The sequence below is a fragment of the Schistocerca nitens genome, chromosome 3 (assembly GCF_023898315.1).
Source record: "Schistocerca nitens isolate TAMUIC-IGC-003100 chromosome 3, iqSchNite1.1, whole genome shotgun sequence".
Lineage (NCBI taxonomy): Eukaryota > Metazoa > Arthropoda > Insecta > Orthoptera > Acrididae > Schistocerca > Schistocerca nitens.
The window spans coordinates 662,941,706-662,958,532 of record NC_064616.1 but is presented as its reverse complement, the minus strand read 5'-3'; the positions used below and the strand labels follow the sequence as shown (position 1 = coordinate 662,958,532).

Here is a 16,827-nt window from a genome sequence, read left to right as displayed (position 1 = left end):
CCACTGGCTTCAAAACTTACATAGATCATTTTGATACGCCCCTTCCCCCTGCCCCTTTCCAGTTACTTTTCCAGGTGACCGTTTCCATCCCAACCCAATCTTAGGGTCTACACTTTTCTCAGATCCCACAGTTTTTTTTTCCAAATAGTAAGTAACATGAGTACCAAATGTGGCAAGGTTGTGAGCATTACCTAAAGTCAAACCAATTAGTTTCTGTACAAAGTACATGTACTGTAATAACATTCTACCAAAAAATGTGGGATTACCTTCTTAAAAATATGTTGTACTACAACTTGTATTGTCACTCAGTAGAGATATTGCACTCCCAACCTGAGCAACCAAACAAGTGCCCTTGCAGTTCCAGGACAAAACTTGGCAGTGGTGGCACACCATAAGGTACAGCAGATTTGACAAATATTTAATAGTCATTCAAATTAAGTGCACAAACTGCTCAGAGCCCTTTTCTGTCAGGTTTAATTGCCTGTATCTCTATATTGGTTCACTAATCTGGTTTAATTTCTTCACACACAACTGGGAATTCTATAGGTATTGATGGAGCAAGTGGCTTGTTTTGATGCCAAATTTATTTAGTTATGGCTGGTTGAACCTATAGTGTAATCTGCAGAAAGCACAATTTTGTCATTTTTAAATTGTCTATACATCCTAATTGGTTCATTAAACTGGATTCATATTTTTTATGCTTACAAGGGGACTGCATGGCAGACAGATTTTTGTTATTTTTTGTATTTGTGATACGTGAATTTCAGAACTCAAATATTGGTCTCACAAAGCTGTTAGATTTTTGCTAATTTTTTTTTTTTTTTTTTTTTTTTTTTTGTGATACGTGAATTTCAGAACTCAAATGTTGGTCTCACAAAGCTGTTAGATGCAGCTCTCAAAACTTCTCAAGAAAATAAACTCTGAAGGTTTGAAGTTCTCTTTAACACCTCAAGGAAAGGTCAATTTTTCAACAGGCAGTGTGGCTCTGTGGTAGAGTTCTTGTCTGCCAAGTGGGCAGCCTGGGTTCAGTTTCTGATTGATGCAAATTTTTACATAAAGGTGCATATTCTGCTAGTATTTCCATGAGGTGTACAATGCATAAAGTTGGGGAAAAAACAATCAGTAGTGCTTGTGACTGGTAATTTCTCATTCAAGTCTTATTTTGAACTTTTCTTTTTCTTTTTTTTTCCAATTTAAATATAAAATTCAGCAAATGTATACTGTTTGACACATACCTAAATCTCAGTTTTATGAAAAATGGACATCTTTTCATTTCAAATTTCATATCACATACAAAAATCTAGTTTTCACAGCAAATATAAACTCTTAATTATCAATTTTTTATGAAAGATTATAAATAAAGTTCATTTCAGTTAAAGAAAAACATTACAAATTAATTTTTTTTTTCATCTTCACATATTTTAGTCTTCACAGAAATGTGTGTAGAACATGACCATTTATTTAAAAATCTACCACAGTCAGGACTCAAACCTGGGCTGCCAACACAGCAAACAAGTACTTTATCACAGTGTGATGCCACCTATCAAAAACTCAATCTGTCTTTGAGTATCAAAGCTGCTCAGAAAAACTTCAAACCCTATTTTTTGACAATCTTTGAGACTTATATCGAAATGCTTTGTATGATTGGTATTTGAGATCTGAACTTCACTTACATAAATATAAAAAATTACAAAAGTATGATTGTCATGTGATCAACTTGTTGGTTACAGAAGCTCTCTTATATAGATGGAGAAAGTGATGTGTGATCATGATGAATATATTTGTAGTCATGTTCCTCTGAATACAGTATGGTATTTAAAGGTAGGAGTATTTGGATATATATATCTTACTGCACATTTTATATATTTACCACAGTTATGCTTGCTGTTATATAACAACAATTTAGGTGTACATTATTATCTGTATTCTTCGCTGGAGTGCATTGTATAAACAAGTCGTGCTTTGCTGTTGAATTTGATTTTACGTGTTGGTGCTACTGTGTTTTGCACATGCAGTTATACAGTTCCACTTGGGAAAATTAAGCTAACTACAAGCAGGCCAACTCTCCACAGGAGAAATAAAAAATGCCCCCTGTCGTATCGGCCACCGCACAGCAGCTGTCAACTCGGCGCAGCATGCTACAACACGCGCGGCACACAGCGAGTACTCCTGGCACTGCACACGATGTCAACAACTGGCGCAAGTGAACGCGTCGTTGCGGGGTTAGCAGCAGCGTACACATCACTATTGATGCGGATTACCCTGGCGATGCTAGCCCTTGCCACCAGAGTGAGCAACCGCATAAGGGCGCCATCTACCAACACACTGATTGGGCGGACCTGCGGATTTAAGCGAGCTCCCTGAGCCCATTTAACCAGTTCAATCTTCGCCGATGACTGTGTTACTACCCGGCTGCTGGATTCACGACGACCGAACCATACTGTGGCCTCCCTGGCTGGAAACTGGTGACGCGTCGGTATCGACTGGTTGGCAGTGGTTTGGACTTGTATTCTCTACTAGTGACTCTGATTTCTCCTTGGCACTACAGCCAGTGAAGTTTTGTGTAGTCGAACTTAAGTTTTGTTTTGTGTGACAGAAGGTCAAATAAATTTGGTTATTACGGAATATTTGTTGTGTTATAGTGCGGCCATAACACTCCCCTACTGTGTGAAGGAGGTGCACTAAGTTATTAATGCAATGTGCAGAAAATCATGCATATTCAAAGCAATACTGTGGAGTAATCTAGACAAGCAACCTGCTATAAACCACACATCTGGGCTGAAAATCAGAGAAGAATTAAAAGCAGAAAAATGACAATTTATTAGTACAGCTTTCTTTTGATTATGAGTACATGATCTGTGGAAGTAATGTGAGACTAATGAACATCAACAACAAAATGAAGAACTTGCCAAATAACATGCATGTTATGTCTGTGTCAAGACAAACCTTTTTTTCTGGGACAAAACTCTCTTCACATGGTGACTTGCTGTGATCTAAAATATTAGCATGCTTTATCATTCCAATGATCACTTCTTCATAATTATCTTTCTTGATACTAAAACAGAACAAAACAAAAAAATATGTAGATTTTTCAATTTTGCACACGTAAAATGAATCTAGGATTACAATTTCATTAAATTAAGTGTTTTAATTTTGCCGCTTTTTTAAAGAATTTTAATGCATGAATTATAGATTCTTGGATGTCTTCAGTCTTATGACATATATCTTAATTTACAGTACAACACATGAAAAGAAGCTCAAAATACACGGTCCAGTCACATTAATGTGACCACCACCAATGTTCAGTGTTAGCATGCAATAACCACTCACAGACTGCAGGTGGCTGCACTAACAGTGGAGAGTATATAAAGCTTAATGGAGAGTATATGAAGCTTGTCAGGGTGGATGCAGAAAACAGTCTAGTCCTCATCATAATGCAGAAATGGAGTGATTTATCTGCCATCCAAAAGGACATGATCATTGGCTTTTGGGCCAAGGGTGGAAGCATTTCTAAAATGACCAAGTCTGTACACTGTTTGCAGGCTGCCGTGGGTTAAGTATACCTTGCATGATAGAATAGCACTATCCAAACCGGGGCTGAGGCAACTGTGGTGGATCATGGGCCATAGGTGATGAAGGTGAATGAGACAAGATGTGACTGCATGAACAGATGTGCAACTGTTGAGCAACTGACTGCCAAAATGAACCAGAAGGCTACCAACCGTGTATCATCAACAACCATTCAGTGAATGTTGCTGACTGATCCTCATCGGCATCAAAAGCTCGACTATGCACACCAATACCAAAACTGGATGTCCAGTGAGTGGCGACAGGTGGTCTTTTCAGATGAATCATATTTTGGGCTCCATCAGACAGATGGTCGTTGGTGTGAACAGTGTGAAATGTCTGAAAGCAGACACCCTGCAACACTCGTCAGAAAGTTCCAGGCCGGAGGACGGGGGGCTTATAGTTTGGGGAATGTTTTTGTGGCATTTCCTGGGTGATATCATCATTCTGGATGGCACAATGGCTCAACACATGCATGTATCTAATGTTGGAGACCATGCAGTTTGTTTATACTTGGCATGGGGGCATCTACCAGCAGGACAGTGCAAGTTGTTACACAGCTCACAGTGTATGTGTTTGGTTTGAAAAGCACCAGGATGAGTTCACCATACTCCCCTGGCCACCCAACTCCCCAGATTTAAACCCACTCAGTCGGGCTGTTTGTGCCTTGGATCCTCAACCAAGAAACCTTGCACAGCTGGCTGTGGCACTGAAGTTGGCATGGCTCCGCATTCATGTCAGTACCTTCCAGAACCTCATTGATCCTCTTCCTGCATGTTTCACAACAGTCAGCACTGCACACGGTGGTTATTCAGGCTTTTGACAGGTGGCCACATTAACGTCACTGGACAGAGTATAAAAACATTTATTTCATTCTTTACACTTAACATCACTTAAAAGTGACTGTGGAGGAAGAGTTTAAACTATGCACAATTGTGCTACAATCTGAAGGATCCCTGTTCAGTGGAATTCTCTTTAAAGTTATTGACAATACACAATGCATCAACAAATATTTATCACTACATAAGAATTAACTTGAGGAAGGTGGCACATATTTTGGTGCTAGTATATGAAAAACAACACCTTCAATTTTATTCAGGCTATATCTGAAACAATTCTCACCTTCCATATGCCACTGTTTTACCTGACCTACAAGCATATCTTTACTGTGGGCATCTTTTAGTGATGATACAGGCCCAAATTACAGTGCATCCAACACAGACTAAATGGATGGTCACTTTATGATCCCACATACTATGTCGTCAGTAGGTACAGTCCATACTGAAAATAGTTGAGAGCTTTCTTTAACTTTTGAACTAAGCAGCAGGGTATATAAAGGGTGAGAACAGTATCAGATATTGAGTGATCATTGTGAAGGACACAGAGATGCTGGACATTTATGTGAGACAGTGTTATCAGCACTTGACAGGATTCAAAATGGGTGTCATTGTGGATCCCCATTTGGCTGACTGGATGAATTGTGCAGTATACAGATTTGTGGGGCATTCAGACATGACAGTGGCCCAATACTCGCCTGCATGGGAATGGGAGGGCAGGCATACATGTCATCGAAGTTCCAGTCAACCACTTATGGTCACCACAAGGGATGATCACCATTTTGTGCACCAGGCACACTGTCACCACTTCACATTTTTGCCTGCCATCTAAGAACAAGTAGTAAACTCCCTGCAACATTCTGTGTCATCCAACACCACTGGCTGAACACTAACAGCAGCTAGACGAGGGAATTATGTCACATGCATAGGTTTCTTTTAACACCACAACATGAACGCCTGCATTTGGAGTGATGCTGGGACCAGGAGGCATGGACTGCTGATGAATGGCTTTGCACCACATTCAGCAATGAATCACCATTCTGCATTACCCCAGATGACTGTCATTAGCAAATATGATGGCGACCTGGGAAGATGGTTCAAAGTTTTGGAGAGACACAGCAATGTTGCTCCTGGTGTCATGGTGTGGGGAGCCACTGGGTATGATTTTGGGATGTGGCTGGTCATGACCAAGGGAACTCTGACAACACAAAAATATGTCAAGGGCATTCTGCATCCTTGTGTGTTAAATGCTACGTAACAGTAATATGTTGCCATTTTGCAATAGAATAATGCTCATCTACACATGGCAAGTGTCCCTACAAACTGTATGATGATGTTAATACACTACTGTGGCCTGCAAGATCCCCAGATCTGTCCCTAATTGAACAGGTGTGGGACCAGCTTGAATATTAGCTACATTGCAGTGCCTTTATCCAGAATATCATGGGCGAGTTACAACAGTTGTGGACCAGATTGTCTCAGGAGAGGATACTATGGCCTTATGACACCTTTGCCAAACAAATCAGTACATGCATCTAGGCCAGAGGGGGTGCAATGTGATACTGATAAGCGAGTTCTTCTTTGTAAATCTGATTCAATTTGGTAATCACTGAAATAAAATCACATAACTTCTCAACCCATTAAGTTTCCATTCATTTCCTCCTCTCCTTCTGGCTGCCTCACTTTTTTTCAGGTAGTGTACGTACATACATACATTCATACATATGTACAAATGCCTACTCCTGTGTAGCTACACTGTGCTTACACTGCATCTCAACTACGGTGAGTGGTTGTGTCAGGTGGAGTGGAGAAGGTGAGAAAGGAGTTGGGGTGAGTGGGAGGGAGAGATGGAAAAAGGCTGTTATCGGCTGGGAGGGAGACTGGCACATGAAACAGGAGTGTGGCACAGTTGAGTTTGTTCTGATCACAGGTAGAGGGATTTGTACCGAGCACAGAATGACAAGGAGAAGTGGACTGGGAGGGCAAGAGCGAACAGAGGAGGGTAGACTATGGAGAGAAGTGTGTGGCTGCAGGATGAATGAAGCTTGGGTTGTGGAGCGGGAGTGGAGCTGGATTTTCAGGCAGGGGCTAGTGAATACTGAAGCCAGGAGGGTTACAGTATTGAAGGATGTGTTGCAAAGAGAATTCATATGCAATGTGTCCCATCACTGTGTTGTCAGCTCTGCTCCAGGCCACAGTTTGGCAGTGGCCATTCTTGTGGAGCAATGCAGTTAATGTCAAATAATTATTTACTCTACACAAGTGTGCTGTAAGAATATTGTTTAAAACTGTCAACCAAATATGTATCAGAACCCTCTTCTGAGACCTAAGGAGTCTTACACATATGTGACAGTAAATTTACTATCCAATGGTATTTGCGGTTAACAACAAGAGTAAATTTTAGGATGCAATGTGAAATTCACAGCAACAATACTAAAAGGAAAAATAATTTCCATGTAGGTTATTCTTCCCTCTCTAAGGTTGACAATGGTGTTTTATATTCTGGTGCAAAAGTCTGTAACAAGCTGCCAGTAGATTTAAAGGGGGGGAACTAAAAATCCCCAGGTATTAAGGAGAAAAGTGAAAGGGTACCTTATCAGCCACTCCAGTAATTTTTCGAATATTTGGTCTTAGGGATGTAAGTTCTAATCAACTTTAAAGTTTGTATTAAACAGATTTCCACTTGGCCAGTATACAGGATGTTTCAGACCTCCTGAATAAGCACTTTTTTCTGGATATGATGCGTCCAATCTTTTATGGGTAAAATGCATTACAGGCAAACTGATGAGAGTGAAGAGAATTTTACACTTAACATTGCCCAAAAGTTTCTGGAAAATAGAGAAAATGAAGTCAACTTCAGAATTTCAGATGGAAACATGGAAAAAAATTTTAGTACCCTTGAAAAGAGCTCTCAAACCTGAACAATTTTTATGACTAAAAAGATTTTTTTGTATTCTGGACTATTGTGGGGACATCTTCAAAAAGAAAAACTTCCTGGCTGTATTCCATGCCACTCAACCAATTGATGATACACAATGTACCTTTCATTTCCTCACTACTAATGCCATTACTCACATTTAACAAGAGGTTTCTTTCCTGGTACATTGCCAGAGGTCACTGTCAGAGGTTTCTGTGATGTCTTCAGATTTATTATGTTATTTGTTCAGTAATGGTATATTTTAATGATGAAGAATTTGGCTTGCTTATGGAAATCTGAGAATGTCACCAGAATTACCTACTAACAGGGATCAAAGAGACTTCAAGATTGCCCATGCCAGTCACTACATCTTTTTCAGCAGTTGGAGGCATGGATTAATGACAGAGGTCAGATGTGACTGGCATTAAGTGAAGATTATTTCCAGAGAAGAATTACCTTCTGCATCTGGTTTGTAAATCAAAATTTTGACTTCATGACTGTTATACTGTGTACTGTTCAACAAACAAACAAACACCACCTGAACAGATTTTGAAGGCCCAATGGTACCGACTGGCTGCCATGTAATCCTCAGACCTTAGGCTCACCAGATGTGGACACTGAGGGGCATGTGGTCGGCACACTGCTGTCCTGGCAGTTGTCAGTTTTCATGATCAGTGCTGCTAGTTCTGAATCAAGTAGCTCCTCACTTGACCTCACAACACATGAGTGCACCCCACTTGCCACTTGCTAACAGCATTCAGCAGACCCAGATGGTGATCCATCCAAGTGCTAACCAAACCAGGCTGTGCTTAACTTTGGTGGTCCGACAGAAACTGGTGTTGTTACTGTGGCAAGGCCGTTGACCCTGTGTACTGATGAAGCCACCTTTAAATCTTACAAAATGTATTCACAAATTGTGAATACCATATTACATCAGCTGTATGGTTTACTATAGACACATGAAAAATTGTGACAGACACTGCACTAACTGACTTTTAAATATAATGGTGACATTAATATCCACAGTGTGCACTATTAAGCATAAGATAATCTCCACTGGTTATGCCAACAAGACTACCACCACATCTGGAGCATAAACATCTGGTGTGGACTCATCTATGATAAAGTTACTGGAATTTTTTTATTTTCGTACTTACTGAAAGAGATCATATAACACATTCAGTTCTTCTTCTTTTTTGTTTCCCATTTTCTGGCACTCTTTAATCCTCTCTTCCATTGTCTTTTTCTTTCTGCTCTCGTAGTTACTCATTTCTTATTTCTTCTGCTTTGAAAACCTTCTAAATTTAGTATTTTATTTTTAAAAAAAGATTTGTTCTTGTATGTCCAATTCTTTGATGTTTATTTCATTCTGGTTCTTTTCTTATTTCTGTCATCTATGCTACTCATGATTCCTTTCTGTCAGAAATATGGGAATATTTCTTTCATTAGCCCGTTCTCTTTCATTCCACAGAAGAGCCCAATGAAGGTTAGCTTCTGCTTTGTCATTACTCCTCATATTTTCTGCATATTTTCATAGATTTCCCCACTAATTCCAATCTTAAAACTGTTTTTTTGTGCTCTTATTTTTTATGAACAATTAAATGGTGAGTGGTGAATTTCTCAAACATGCACTGACAGAGTTGTTAGAAGGTGTTCTACAGTAAGGTTAATGTGCAGTACATTTTACCTTGGTGGCCAGGTGCACCTTAAACTTTTCCTGGTGAGCAGATGGTAGAGAAAGTCAGTGACATAGTCACTGATGTTGCTACCCCAGATTTAACTCCCTTTGCTTATTACATTTCGGGATGCATTAAAGCATTGTGTATCAATATTATCCTACAATGTGAGGTAATGTGAAAGACAGAATATGCAAAATATATCAGGAACCTCCAAAGATACTTCAAAGTACTCAAAATGCACAGATGTGTGTATAGCTGTGGCTAGAAAAAGGTGTAAACCTGAGACTTTTCTGTGACATATCAAACGCATGTGGAGAAGCCTCAGCTGCTGTGAATTCCAGCCCCTTTTACAGAAAGAGTGTTTACTTATGTAATAATCATGTTTCCAGTCATGGATTAATACAGTACACTTAATCATGATTCCAATGATAATAGCCATGGACCTAATGTACAGGTCTCAAACATCCTGTATACACAGACAGCTTATGGTGTTCTGTGTACTGATACATAAATGGTTTTGTTTGAAGTATTAACTAAAGCCTATAGCTGAGTGGTGTAAGAGAAGGAGCAGTGGCTTCTTTTAAAGTAGCTGCTTTTCTCCTGATAATGTAATTCAGGTTGATAAATTTAACAGCCAAATTAATACATTAATATCAAGTTTCCTCAGCCTTCTGGACCCACTGATGTGTTGCCTTGGTACAGGACCATTGAATAATGGAGGCAGATCATTTTTAATACCAGCCAATCAGTTAAATAAAGAAAGCAAGATGCCACAAATCAGTATGGTTCAGAATTTCTGCATTATAATTTGGGCTGCAGACTCATCAGTGCCTTAATGCCAGGCAACGACAGTCTAAAATGTATATTACATGATAAGATCTGATGGACTGTTGCCAAGAAAAATGCCTTTATGGTACAGGTCTCAAACATCCTGTATACACAGACAGATTATAGTGTTCTGTGTACTGATACATAAATGGTTTCGTTTGAAGTATTAACTAAAGCCTATAGCTGAGTGGTGTAAGAGAAGGAGCAGTGGCTTCTTTTAAAGTAGCTGCTTTTCTCCTGATAATGTAATTCAGAAACCATTCTCATAATTGTCAATGTAATTACATTAACACTGCTCATAATCTCTTGGCAGTTCATTTTACAGAAGTTGCTTGCAGTGGCTCTTGCTACCTGTTGATGTAACTTGCCATGTTCTGTATTCCTGACAGCTCTTTTTCATGATGGGATTTACCAAGAGTGATTGACTAACTGAATGAACAGACACTGTTAGGATATTTATATTCACATGAGCAGTTTTGAGATTCTAAATATCATTCTCAGATTTTTCGTTTCATACAACTGTGCATACTGAACAAAATTGCATCTCTGTGTCCTGACATAAACCACATGAGTGAATCAGTCATATACATAAAATAAACAGTGGTTGTGATTGTAAAAACATCATTCTCTGCCTCCTTACTGATATAAGTAACACACTAATAAATTTAACTATTTATATTAAAAAAAAAACCACGCTCTCTCTCTCTCTCTCTCTCTCTCTCTCACACACACACACACACACACACACACACACACACACACACACACACACACACATTATATATATTAATAGAGGGAAACATTCCATGTGGGAAAAATATATCCAAAAATAAAGATGATGTGACTTACCAAACGAAACCGCTGGCACGTCGATAGACACACAAACAAACACAAACATACACACAAAATTCAAGCTTTCGCAACAAACTGTTGCCTCATCAGGAAAGAGGGAAGGAGAGGGAAAGACGAAAGGATGTGGGTTTTAAGGGAGAGGGTAAGGAGTCATTCCAATCCCGGGAGCGGAAAGACTTACCTTAGGGGGAAAAAAGGACGGGTATACACTCGCACACACACACATATCCATCCACACATATACAGACACAAGCAGACATATTTAAAGACAAAGAGTAAAATTGTATAGTAGATTACGGTAAAAAGGAGAAGGTGAATACAAAGTGAAACTACTGGCACAAACAAAAAGAGAAAATTCGTAGTTCCCTCTCCTTCCCTCTTTCCTGATGAGGCAACAGTTTGTTGCGAAAGCTTGAATTTTGTGTGTATGTTTGTGTTTGTTTGTGTGTCTATCGACGTGCCAGCGGTTTCGTTTGGTAAGTCACATCATCTTTATTTTTAGATATATTTTCCCACGTTGAATGTTTCCCTCTATTAATTTATATCATTGATTTGAACCCAACAATTACGTTTGTTATTGTCACTGTTGTATTTCGAAATCTTTTCTGTCATCTTATTTTCTCTTTTTGTTTGTGCCAGTAGTTTCACTTTGTATTCACCTTCTCCTTTTTACCGTAATCTACTATACAATTTTACTCTTTGTCTTTAAATATGTCTGCTTGTGTCTGTATATGTGTGGATGGATATGTGTGTGTGTGCGAGTGTATACCCGTCCTTTTTCCCCCTAAGGTAAGTCTTTCCGCTCCCGGGATTGGAATGACTCCTTACCCTCTCCCTTAAAACCCACATCCTTTCGTCTTTCCCTCTCCTTCCCTCTTTCCTGATGAGGCAACAGTTTGTTGCGAAAGCTTGAATTTTGTGTGTATGTTTGTGTTTGTTTGTGTGTCTATCGACGTGCCAGCGGTTTCGTTTGGTAAGTCACATCATCTTTATTTTTAGATATACACTCCTGGAAATGGAAAAAAGAACACATTGACACCGGTGTGTCAGACCCACCATACTTGCTCCGGACACTGCGAGAGGGCTGTACAAGCAATGATCACACGCACGGCACAGCGATCACACCAAGAACCGCGGTGTTGGCCGTCGAATGGCGCTAGCTGCGCAGCATTTGTGCACCGCCGCTGTCAGTGTCAGCCAGTTTGCCGTGGCATACGGAGCTCCATCGCAGTCTTTAACACTGGTAGCATGCCGCGACAGCGTGGACGTGAACCGTATGTGCAGTTGACGGAATTTGAGCGAGGGCATATAGTGGACATGCGGGAGGTCGGGTGGACGTACCGCCGAATTGCTCAACACGTGGGGCGTGAGGTCTCCACAGTACATCGATGTTGTCGCCAGTGGTCGGCGGAAGGTGCACGTGCCCGTCGACCTGGGACCGGACCACAGCGACGCACGGATGCACGCCAAGACCGTAGGATCCTACGCAGTGCCGTAGGGGACTGCACCGCCACTTCCCAGCAAATTAGGGACACTGTTGCTCCTGGGGTATAGGCGAGGACCATTCGCAACCGTCTCCATGAAGCTGGGCTACGGTCCCGCACACCGTTAGGCCGTCTTCCGCTCACGCCCCAACATCGTGCAGCCCGCCTCCAGTGGTGTCGCGACAGGCGTGAATGGAGGGACGAATGGAGACGTGTCGTCTTCAGCGATGAGAGTCGCTTCTGCCTTGGTGCCAATGATGGTCGTATGCGTGTTTGGCGCCATGCAGGTGAGCGCCACAATCAGGACTGCATACGACCGAGGCACACAGGGCCAACACCCGGCATCATGGTGTGGGGAGCGATCTCCTACACTGGCCGTACACCACTGGTGATCGTCGAGGGGACACTGAATAGTGCACGGTACATCCAAACCGTCATCGAACCCATCGTTCTACCATTCCTAGACCGGCAAGGGAACTTGCTGTTCCAACAGGACAATGCACGTCCGCATGTATCCCGTGCCACCCAACGTGCTCTAGAAGGTGTTAGTCAACTACCCTGGCCAGCAAGATCTCCGGATCTGTCCCCCATTGAGCATGTTTGGGACTGGATGAAGCGTCGTCTCACGCGGTCTGCACGTCCAGCACGAACGCTGGTCCAACTGAGGCGCCAGGTGGAAATGGCATGGCAAGCCGTTCCACAGGACTATATCCAGCATCTCTACGATCATCTCCATGGGAGAATAGCAGCCTGCATTGCTGCGAAAGGTGGATATACACTGTACTAGTGCCGACATTGTGCATGCTCTGTTGCCTGTGTCTATGTGCCTGTGGTTCTGTCAGTGTGATCATGTGATGTATCTGACCCCAGGAATGTGTCAATAAAGTTTCCCCTTCCTGGGACAATGAATTCACGGTGTTCTTATTTCAATTTCCAGGAGTGTGTGTGTATATATATATATATATATATATATATATATATATATATATATATATATATATATATATATATATATACACTGGAACAGTGCACAACAATTTTCAATGTAACAGCATTTACCTGTCTATATTTTTTAATTCGACGTATGGCTGTGTGTTGAATGAATGCTTTTTGAAGTACACATCTTGGAAATATGAATTCATGTTGAGCCCTGATGCTCCAAAATGGTATGTTCTGGAAACATCAGGTATGACACATTCTCTTCCTTTTCGGACTTCGGGAAGGCGCATCCACATGTCCCAGTCCCACATCTTCTAACAGAAAATGAAAAAATAATATTTTCTTGTTAATAGAAATATCAGTTGTTCATTAATTAGTATCTGAGTTTTTAAAATCGAAACACAAATATATGGTTATTTTTATTATTTTACTATTTTACAATGAGAAATAGGAATGAGATTACCACATTTACGACTACATGATGTGTTTAAACTTTTTGATATTTCATTTTTCAAGTCAATTTTACATGCATAACACAGAAAAATATGTTTCCATGATATTACTGTCTCGCCCTTTAACATTATCACCCAAGAAGTTCTTGCATTTTGATTTTTATGGATTTTTTATTGACATCTGTTCTTCATATTTAACAGAATTTAAACTACTGTTTACAACCCATCATTAGTGCAACAGTTACACTTATTTCATTAAAACGTATCTGTGGCTAAATGGTGTAGAAGGAATTGCCAACTTAAATACGCATTTAGAAACAATTCACATGTATATCTCATGGAAAGATCATTAAGATAAAATTAGAGAGATACGAGCCCACACAGAGGCTTACTGGCAGTCATTCTTCTCACATACTGCAAGGTGGCTTGCAGAATAGTTGTAGATGTAGATGTTGGGCACCATATATTTTATTCCTTTGATAGCCCTCACATTTTATAAAAGTTATCTAGGGCTGTGTGCTGCAATAGGAATTCCCAAGATGAAGCAGCTTCAGTTTGATTCTAGAAATATTGTCATTGGGAACCAGATATTGTATTCATTTGATTTATTTGTTCAGTTTGTGGCTGCCCACACATTAAAATCAAAAGCAGACACCATTTTGGTCATCACATTGTAAAATATTAAATGGTTGCTGCAAGTTAAGTCTTACAGCTATCTAAGTTTCAAGCAGTGGAGTATTCTGTGAATGGTATTGGGTTTGTTCTTGTTTTTGTTATATAAAGATTCCTGTAAAGTGAATGCTGCAAACCTTGTACAGGAGAAACCACACAGACTTGTTTTTTTCTGCATTCTTATCTACTGCTGCAGTAGATTGTCCTTAATGCTTGATAGAAGAACTGTTATCTTGACCTGTGGCACAAAGATAGCTTCCACTAGTTGTTTTTTTAAATGATTCTCACAGTTTTTAAGAAAGCTCTTCCTACAAAGAGAATAAAAGGCAGCAGACTTAGACTTAAAATCTCCACCCCCCCCCCCCCCCCCCCCCACACACCAACTCCTCCTCCTCCTGCTCCTCCTCCTCCTCCTCCTCCTTCTCCCTTCTCCCTTCTCCCATGGACTGCATTGCTTTCTTGATCTGATGTGATGAAAACCTATTTTCTTTTTTTCTGGAATACTGCCTTTAGTTCTGCCAGTTTTGTCTTGTAAGTTGTCAGTATCAGACACTATGTGCACCCTGTGATTTAAAGTTTTAAGGACTCTCTTTGTTTCTCATAGATGGTGTCAGCAGGATACCTGTAAATATAAATCATTATGGGTTAGCTTACAGAAGACAGTATGTCTTTAAGAACCATCATCCTGTTGGAATGCAAATCCAGGAATGCATTGAATAATTGGTACCATTTAAAGCTCTCCGTCTTCTCTCATGTAGCAGACACCATTGAGAGTGTGGTGTAAATGAAGCATCCTAGTGAAGTGCTGTTGACAGCAATACATCCATCACAAGCTCTCAAGAAACCACATCATTTCATTTTATTGACACCTCACATACTTTCTGAGCTGTTAATTCAATGAAAAGCAGTAAAGTGTTCACAATGATTTATCCAGAGTCTGAATTATGGTGACAATGATGAAACAAAAATTAATACAAAAGTGGAGAAAACTTTTGTGGAGGTATTTGAGCTTTTGAAGTAGGCTTAAGGAGGTGGTGCTCTTGGACAAAAACTGTTATTTCTGAATCAAAAGTAGTTGTCTATCAATTGAAGATTACCCTACACCTCAACTGGTGGTGTTTACATATGAAATCAAGGGTGTGGTATGTACAAATTGTTGACTGTTAGGAAATCTTCAGAAGAAGTTGGAATCTCAGATGGTTCTAGTAATTTTAGAAAAAAAAAAATTGCAGTGACCAAAGTGGGCTGATAAAGGGTCTAGGTGAGGGGAAAGGGGAAAAAATAGTCTACCACCATTACTACCCACAATTTTTGAAAATTTGGAGTGAGAACCTTCATGAAAAGAAACCTCAATTGTGGCAAAACTGCTTGAGGTCTCTTCATCATGATGAAGTGCCTGACACCCCAGCTTTATCAATTCATGAGTTTGGTGCAGAACATCAAATGAATGACCTTCCTCAACCACCCTACTTTCCAAACCTCACCCCATATGACTTATCCTTATTCCCAAACTTAAAATCAGTGTTGAAAGGATGCCATTTGGAAATCAACAGTAACGATAATGAGAATTCATGAAGTATACTACTGGATTCTCCAAACGTTGCTTTCGATGACTGCATGGCGAAGTGGTGACACTGCTGGGACAAATTTGTGAATATAACAGAGTACTTTTAAGGATACAAGATCTAAGCATCTGTGAGTTGAATAAAATTATTGTTAAAAAAGGGTTTCAGTATTTTTAGAACAGACCTTGTACCTAAAGAACAGTGGGAATCACCTCCATTTATTTGGTATGATGATCAATAAGTCCTCAGGAATATGGCATTTACCCTGAAAATGTCTCATGCCATCTGTGTAGTCCACATTGAAGTGAATATCAATGAAAATTGTGAACTGTTGACATTCAGCATGCGACTGTGCATATTCAAGCCAGTGGAGTTGGAGGCTATTTTGGTTTGTTGTGAAGAGTATGTTCCTCAAATGAGTACAGTCACACATTGCTGTTTGAATATACAAGAAACTATGTTCACAAAGGCTGGGAATTCATCCCTGCCCATGTCTGCTGCTGTATTTGTATCTTCTCAGTGTACAAAATTCAACACACTTCTCTAAGTTTGGAAGGAAAGCTCACCTCTCGTAGCCTGCTAACCTTGCTATTTCTAATTTGAATGAAGTTAGTGTATTTAAATAATAGTCATTTGCAACTGACACTTGTCAGGCAATTTAACAAGGTGAGTCACATTTAATCATTCTGACCAAAGCTGATGAATCATGTATAAGCATCCAATGGCATCTCTCCACCATGCAACATTCATTTAGAGCCAAATCACCCACTGAGTTTTCAGTGTTCTCAATCACTCACTGCTTACACTCCAGCAGAGCAACTACTCTTTGATCATCTACAGGCCACAAAACTGGTAAAATCTGTGAAAAAATCATCACGGCAGAAGATAATGTAATTAATATGAAAATGCTCCTCCAGTATCAGCAAGCATGTAGGATAATTTTTACACTACTCACATAAGAACAAAATGAGTACAGTAAATTGTATCTGTGACTACACATTCTGTTGTATTTTAAGTTGGCACAATGACATTTCAC

The 16,827-nt window shown here is 40.0% G+C and overlaps 1 protein-coding gene across 6 annotated transcripts in view; it reads right to left on the bottom strand.

Annotated features, from left to right (window-relative positions):
- LOC126248622 (protein O-linked-mannose beta-1,2-N-acetylglucosaminyltransferase 1-like) overlaps positions 1 to 16,827 on the bottom strand; it is a 2,277,756-nt gene that overhangs the window by 31,113 nt on the left and 2,229,816 nt on the right. For 5 of the 6 annotated variants that reach the window (XM_049949790.1, XM_049949788.1, XM_049949787.1 and 2 more), the window contains 2 exons: positions 13,223 to 13,416; positions 2,947 to 3,055 (listed from right to left, as the gene is read on the bottom strand). In XM_049949790.1, coding sequence (XP_049805747.1) covers positions 2,947 to 3,055; positions 13,223 to 13,416 — 303 coding nt within the window. The remainder of the gene's footprint in view (positions 1 to 2,946; positions 3,056 to 13,222; positions 13,417 to 16,827) is intronic. The other variant, XM_049949792.1, reaches the window with a different exon arrangement.